Raw genomic sequence first — 7,803 nt, 5'->3', positions numbered from 1 at the left:
AATAATGTTGTGCTGAAGGGAGGACTAGGAATCATAGTCAATACCCGTGCCTCTTGTCGGTCCAAAATACCATAAGTTCTCGCAAGCCTTGTAACAAACGTGCCACCATTGATTTTTGAAGTCACCCGCTCTTTCACTGCCCCCTCTGCCAAGTATTTTGCCATGAAATATGGCAAATTGCAAAATACATTAGGAGTGATAATACTCCACATGTAAAAGATGTCGAGAGTGGGGACTTTATCGTCATCCTTTCGCATGTTTATAGAGCTCGCGATCAGACGATGTATTAAGCGATGAATCGGGGAACGGATGCTCCCCTCTTGGGCGGATGAAGGAATGTAAACCCGGTTGGCAATGGTAGTCCACCAAGTAGAGGCAATCACACCCTCAGGCAAGTCTTTGTGGCACTGCTCCAAGAATGACTCAAAAGTCTCGGACATGATCTCATTCTGATCATAAATACCAAGCCTCCATGCCAGCTCTGCCATGCTGCACTGGCAAAACTCTCCTCTAAGGCAGAATGAAATAGTATTCGGATTATAGTAGTCATCACCACCTTGGAATGAGATGGTGGCAAAGAACTCCCAGCAAAGCTCTTGATACACGGGTTCTTGAAGCTTGAACAACCGACTCCACCCGTCACAAATTATTTGTACCCCATTAACTTCACAAGACTTGACCAAATAATGGTTCAGCGCTTCTTCCAACCCAGTTTGCCCTATCCAGGACCAGGCCAACTCATTAGGAACATATATTTCCTTCCGCTTCAAAGCCTCCAGCTTGCTTTTTGTTCGTGTGAGTGAAGACTTGTTGGTGATGCTTGGAAAAGTCAACCATGGGATGTCCCCATAACCGCCTCCTCGTGAGCTTTGACCTCTCCTAGACATGGTTCCTGCACAGCAGAGAAACGAGAAAACCACAAGCAAAATACCGAAAATATTAAAAATGGCAGAATACTGGGCATCAGCAGCATGGACTCGCCGAGTCCACGAACTGCTCGGCGAGTAGTACGAACTGCTCGAGTCCAAAATTTGTTCTGATGAAATTAATCAGCCAAATCCATATATTATTGCAGGGGTTTGCTTCGAAATGTTCCAGGAGCATATGATTGTAAAAAATTACGTCTAAAACATCCTAATTTGTCAAAAATCAAAACCCTAAAATCCAAGTCTTCCCAAAATCGGGTTTTTCCAGAAATTAAGGGTGATATTTCACCAAAGATTGAAACTTGTAAAGGATTAAGAGCTAAAGTTGTTACCTTGTTGGTTGAATTCGCAAAAGAAGAGAAGATTCAAGATGAAGGCTTGAGAGAGTGCACGTCGAGTATGGGGGTGGCGGCTCGTATGAATGGCTGAAAGTGTTTGCAATTTAGGGTAAAAACCCCTCTTTTACAGAATGTAAAATAATTAATTTTTTTTTTCGGGTAATATATGGACTCGTCGAGTAGGCGGACCTACTCGGCGAGTAAATGCCTGAGTCATCGATTTTTCGAGATTTTTGAAATGGACTCGCCGAGTAGACTTAAAGACTCGTCAAGTTTTTCATTCTGTGAAAAATTTTAGTTTGCAAAATAAAATGTATGCCACCCCACACTTGAGCATTGCTTGCCCTCAAGCAATCATTTTAAACACAGAATAAGATTGATAAAAACAAATCCTAAACAAAATGAAAATAAAAAAACGAAAAAGAGAAGAAAAAGAAAGCAAACTCTAAACGTGGGTTGCCTCCCGGAAGCGCTTCTTTTTAAGGAGTCATTAGTTGGACTCCTTCCCGCTTATGTTTCTGTAATCCCTTCCACCAGCAGCCCTTCTTCAAGTTCTTCATTTCTCGGAATTCCTTCTTCATATCTTTTCACCCTATGACCATTGACCTTGAAAGGAGTTCCATCTCTTGATATTAGCTCAATAGCTCCATGTGGAAAAAAAAAATTTACTATAAATGGACCATCCCATCATGTCTTAAGCTTGCCCGTAAATAGTTTGAGCCTTGAATTGAAGAGTAACACCTTTTGTCCCTTTTTAAAGTCTTTATTACCTTTCAATCTTCTATCATGCCAACTCTTGGTCTTTTCTTTGTAAATTAAGGAACTAGTGTAAGCTTCATTCCTAAGCTCTTCCAAGGCATTCATTTGCATTAACCGGTTAGTTCTAAGTTCAGCCAAATCAAAATTGCACACCTTTAATGCCCAATAAGCCTTGTGCTCTATTTCAACCGGTAAGTGACAATTTTTTCCATAGACTAGCCTATATGGTGTAGTACCAATAGGTGTCTTAAAAGCTGTTCGGAAAGCCCAAAGTGCATCATCTAATTTTTCCGACCATTCCTTCCGATTACCTCCAACCGATCTCTCTAAAATTCTTTTTAACGCCCTATTTGTTACTTCGGTTTGGCCACTTGTTTGTGGATGATATGATGTTGAGAACCTATGTTGTACCCCATATCTTTTTAATACTTTGGCCAATTGATCATTTGCGAAATGAGAGCCCCGGTCACTAATGAGAACTTTAGGAACTCCAAATCTTGAGAATAATTTCTTTAAAAATCGTACCACCACCCGAGCATCATTAGTGGGTAATGCTTGTGCCTCCGCCCACTTAGACACGTAATCAACCGCCACCAAGATATATTTATTTCCTTTAGACATGGGAAAGGGTCCCATGAAGTCAATCCCCCACACATCAAATATTTCACACACTTGGATGCTATGTTGGGGCATTTCATTTCGGGATGATATATTCCCCGCTCTTTGGCATGAGTGACATTCCTTGACATATTGAGCAGCATCCTTAAAAATTGTAGGCCAATAGAATCCAATATCAAAAATCTTCTTCGCGGTGTAATGTGCTCCACGATGTCCTCCGGCGGGTCCACTATGGCAGTGTGCCAGAATTTCTTGACTTTCCTTCCCGAATACACATCTTCTTATCCTGTCGTCCGCGCAGCTTCGGAAAAGGTATGGCTCGTCCCAAAAGTAGTATTTAATTTCCGAAAAGAATTTCTTCTTTTGTTGACGAGTCAAATCTTTTGGGATGTATTTGGTTGCTAAATAATTTGCTATATCCGCAAACCATGGCACTTCTCCCGCTACTACCAAGATATACTCATCGGGAAAATCATCCCCAATTTTATCTTCTTCTAACTTCTCCAAAAGTGGGTTCTCTAGTCTTGATAAGTGATCGGCAGCTACGTTTTCCATCCCCTTTTTATCGCGTATTTCGATATAAACTCTTGTAGAAGTAGAACCCAACGTATCAATCTAGGCTTCGCATCTTGTTTGGCAAATAGATATTTCAACGCGGAGTGATCGGTAAAAACGATTGTCTTGGATAAAACTAAGTATGGTCGAAACTTGTCAAAAGCGTATACCACTGCTAACAGCTCCTTCTCGGTAGTAGTGTAGTTCTCTTGGGTAGGATTCAATGTCTTGCTTGCGTAGTAGATTGGTTGAAAATGTTTATCAACCCTTTGCCCTAAAACAGACCCACAGCATAATCACTAGCATCACACATTAGCTCGAAAGGAAAATTCCAATTTGGTGCTATCATGATAGGAGTAGTGGTTAATTTTTCCTTTAGCAAATGAAATGCCTCATGACATTCCTTGGAAAAATCAAATGGGGCGTCCTTCAAGAGTAATTGAGTCAAGAGCCTAGCAATCTTTGAAAAATCTTTAATAAATCGGCGATAAAATCTTGCATGGCCTAGAAAGCTTCTTACGCCCTTGACATTTGTTGGAGGTGGTAAATTGGCTATTGTATCAACCTTTGCTCTATCCACCTCTATCCCCTTCTTAGAGATCTTGTGACCCAACACAATTCCTTCCTTCACCATAAAATGACACTTCTCCCAATTGAGAACAAGATTGGTCTTCTCACATCTTGCTAGCATTAGATCCAAGTTGGACAAGCAATCTTCAAAAGAGGACCCAAAAACCGAGAAGTCATCCATAAAAACCTCCATAAAATTTTCGATCATATCATGAAAGATTGCCATCATGCACCTTTGGAAAGTAGCTGGTGCATTGCATAACCCAAAAGGCATGCGTTTATATGCAAATGTTCCACTCGAGCATGTAAAAGTGGTCTTCTCTTGGTCTTGTGGGTCGATTGGAATTTGAAAGTACCCCGAAAACCCATCGAGAAAACAATAATAAAGATGACCGGAAAGCCTCTCAAGCATTTGATCGATAAAAGGCAATGGAAAGTGATCCTTGCATGTGGCCTCATTTAGCTTCCTATAGTCGATGCAAACTCGCCACCCGGTTACCGTCCTTGTTGGAATTAATTTGTTGTTTTCATTAGCCACTACCGTCATACCTCCTTTCTTCGGAACCACTTGGACCGGACTCACCCATGGGCTATCGGAGATTGAATAAATGATTCTGGCATCTAGTAATTTCACCACCTCCTTTTTCACAACTTCTTGCATGTTCGGGTTGAGTCTTCTTTGGCGTTGTACTACAGCTTTTGATCCATCTTCTAAATTGATTTTGTGGGAACAATAGGCCGGACTAATTCCCTTTATGTCGGTTATCTTCCATGCTATAGCACCTTGCCTCTTCTTTAGTACACCCACAAGGCTCTCCTTCTCATGTTCGGCCAAATCAGCAGCTATAATTATAGGTTTTTGTTGGCCATCTTCAAGAAATGCGTACTCCAAGTGATCTGGTAGTGCCTTGAGCTCAGTTTTTGTGTTCTGAATGTTGAACATGTCGAGTCCAGTAAGGGGACTCGTCGAGTCTGGTGTAATATTTGCGACTGTTCGGGGTTCTTCGAATGGACTCGTCGAGTCGTTCGAGGCTACTCGGCGAGTCGAGCTTTCTGCACTTCTAATCAGATCGTTATAATCAGCTTCCTCGAGCGGTCTTTCTAATTCCAGCAGGTCCCTTTCAGCATCAAACTCTTCTTCAAATGTGACGGTGGACTTGTTTAGCTCATCTTCATTCCAATCTTCCAATAATTCTTCCAACATGTCAATTGAAAATGTCGTGTCGTCACTACTCCTTGCATGCTTCATGGCTTGATCAACTCCAAATGTGACTGATTCATCTCCTACCCGAAGGGTAAGTTTAGAATCTCGCATGTTGACGATAGCACTTGCCGTATTAAGAAAAGGTCTTCCGAGTATGATCGGGACTTGGGGATCCGCTTCCATGTCTAAAACTATAAAGTCCGCGGGAATACGAACTTGTCCACCTTCACCAAAAGATCTTCACAAATTCCCCTAGGAAATGTAACCGTCTTGTTTGCTAGGTGTATTGCCATACGAATGGGTCTTGGCTCGGGAAGATCTAACTTTTTGAAAAACGAGTAAGGCATGAGATTTACACTTGCCCCTGAATCAGCTAATGCATAAATGGTAGCTAAGTTTCCAAATTGGCAGGGCAATGTTAAACTTCCCGGATCCCCTTTCTTTTTAGGAAGTTTGTTCAACATAGCAGCTGAACAGTTCTCGTTTAGGACCACCTTCTTCACTTCTTCCATCTTCCTTCTATTAGTTAGAAGATCCTTGAGAAATTTGGCGTATTTTGACATTTGAGAAACCGCTTCTATGAATGGTAAATTAATTTGAAGAGCCTTTATGTGTTCTAGAAACTTCTGGTAGTCTTCTTCATTCTTTTCTTGTCTAGCTCGGGCTGGATATGGCAGTGGTGGCTGATATGGCTTAACAGGAGGCTTAATTTTTTGATCAAGTGACGGACTCGTCGAGTCCATATCCTGGACTCGGCGAGTAGAGTCTGGGTTCAGTTGGGTCTGATTTTGGTTCTGGCCTCCTGCCTCCTTCTCTTGTACCAGCTTCGGGTCTTCGTTCTGAATAGGGGCCAGAGGAGTAATTATCTTTCCACTCCTAGTTGTCACAATATTTATATGTGTGCCTTTTGGATTGTTTTTGGTGTTACTAGGAAGTTCTCCCGGTGCTCTTTGATTCATTTGTTGGGCAAGTTGCCCCAGCTGCTTCTCAATGTTGTGAATAGATGCTTGCTGATTCCTTAATATTGTTCTTTTATCTTGTATTGCAGCATTGTGATCATTGTGTCTTTTCTCGGATGCAGCTACAAATTTAGTGAGCATTTCTTCTAGATTTGGTTTCTTTTCTTGTACCGGCTCCTCCTTTTGGTAAAAACCCCTTGCCTTTTGTCTATATTTCTCCTCCCTTGCTTTCTTGTACTCATCATAAGGAAGCCATTCTTTCTTAGGTTTTCGCCAATCGTCATCAAATCTATCACCACTAGAATAGCATACTTGCACTTTCTTATTCTCGTTCTCGTCCAAATCACAATCTCTAGTTAGATGAGGTCCATTGCAATTCTCACATCCTACCCGAATAGCATGGATTATTTGATCCATTTTATCCATCCTCCTATCCATGGTTATCAACATTGCCATAACTGCCGACAAATCTTCAGAAGCTGCATAAGCTGATCCCTTGGTCATATCATTCCTTGGATTGTGGTATTCTCTAGAATGCTTAGAGAATTCTTCAATTAGTTCTTTGATCACCAGGGGTGCCTTCTTTGTGAGGGGTCCTTGCGAGTCAAGGAGCTGCCTAGTTGTTACATTGACTCCATCATAGAAAATGGAGACTTTTTGTTGGCTATTAAGATCATGATGTGGGCAATTCCTTAGTAGACTTTTGTATCTCTCCCATGCCTCATAAAGGGACTCTCCAGCTTGTTGTTCAAAGTTGGCAATAGCTTTCTTCAACTTGGCTATTTTCGAAGGTGGACAAAACTGGTCAATAAATTCTTCCTTCATCTTAGCCCATGTAGTGATGGATCCGGGAGGGAGTGACTTGAGCCAATCCTTTGCAGCACCTTTGAATGTAACTGGAAGCATACGAAGCAGCTGGGTTTCGCGAGGCACATTTGGAACATTAAAATAATCAGCTACATCATTGACTTCATCCAAGTGTTTATAGGCATCTTCGTGGTCTTTTCCGTAGAAGGGGATCTCCTTGAGTTGAGCAAGTATGTGACCCTTAAGCTCAAAAGTGGCAGTCGCGGGAATTGCGGGTTGCACAAGTCCCGGGCCGGTATCATCTCGTATCCTCTTCTTCCATTCGCCCATGGGAACTTCATCGATGTTCGCCATGTTGTTGTCAAAGTCACCTTCTAGATCGCTACCTTCTTCAAATTTGCTTTCTTCCCTTTCGGACTCGTTCACGATGTCTTCCTTGATTGGGTCTTCGTTTGCCAAGGAAGAGGTGTTGCATGCTCCTGATTTGCTGCTCTTTTTCTTACTAAAAACGGATTTGAGATTCTTCAAAGGTGAGTTCTTTGAAGAAGCGGATTCTCCAACGGCTTTTCCCTTATTCTTCTTTAGAGCGGACTCCGGGTCTTCAAGTGGAGGAACCAAAGACGTATTGGATCCTCGGGTCATGTAACAACTGCAACCAAAGTAAGAAAAACGCGTAAAAAGAACAAAAAGAAAATAAAAATAAAAACTGTGAAACAGTGATGGGCTCACCGAATAGCATCGACTGCGCTCGGCGAGTTCAAGGCAGAAACAGAAAAAAATTCTAATTAAATTTCTAAAACAGAAAACTATTAAAAGTAATCCTCATAACTAAATTACCTAAAAATAACTTTATGCAAGATAAATCTCACACAAAGGATCGATAAAACTAGAAATTAGTGCTAATTTTTGAACCGTTCCCCAGCAACGGCGCCAAAAACTTGATGTGTGTAAACTCAACTAGTTTTAATCCTACTTTTAATTATAAAATTGACACACAAAGGCAGTGGACCTATCAATTGTGGTGTAGTTAAATAAATAGGGTATCGAACTCAGAGAACGGAAAATTA

General features: G+C 41.5%; 1 protein-coding gene and 1 non-coding gene across 2 annotated transcripts; one reads left to right on the top strand and one right to left on the bottom strand.

Moving 5' to 3' along the window:
• Nucleotides 1-5,161: 5,161 nt before the first annotated feature.
• Nucleotides 5,162-7,475, bottom strand: LOC145139899 (uncharacterized). Its single transcript, XM_079073568.1, has 3 exons — nt 7,444-7,475; nt 6,705-7,385; nt 5,162-6,545 (listed from the first exon to the last, which is right to left on the bottom strand). The coding sequence occupies exons 1-3, from the start codon at nt 7,473-7,475 to the stop codon at nt 5,162-5,164; spliced, it is 2,097 nt and encodes a 698-aa protein (XP_078929694.1).
• LOC145141640 (small nucleolar RNA R71) lies at nt 6,600-6,706 on the top strand. The gene has a single exon (XR_013722833.1). It is a non-coding gene; the product is annotated as a small nucleolar RNA R71 (small nucleolar RNA).
• Nucleotides 7,476-7,803: the final 328 nt, after the last annotated feature.

This window comes from Lactuca virosa, chromosome 9 (genome assembly GCF_052849685.1).
Source record: "Lactuca virosa cultivar CGN04683 chromosome 9, Lactuca_virosa_CGN04683_v6, whole genome shotgun sequence".
In the NCBI taxonomy this organism is placed as follows: Eukaryota; Viridiplantae; Streptophyta; class Magnoliopsida; order Asterales; family Asteraceae; genus Lactuca; species Lactuca virosa.
This window is presented reverse-complemented; position numbering and strand designations above follow the sequence as displayed.

Excerpts from the sequence above, each read along its gene's own strand:
- LOC145139899 (XM_079073568.1), bottom strand. The coding sequence starts at position 7,475 with ATGCTATTCGGTGAGCCCATCACTGTTTCACA. Across the intron at positions 7,386-7,443 it reads GAGCCCATCACTGTTTCACA|TTGTTACATGACCCGAGGAT; the intron begins GTTTTTATTTTT and ends CTTTGGTTGCAG. Across the intron at positions 6,546-6,704 it reads CCACCTTCGAAAATAGCCAA|GCAGCTCCTTGACTCGCAAG; the intron begins GTTGAAGAAAGC and ends TGTAACAACTAG.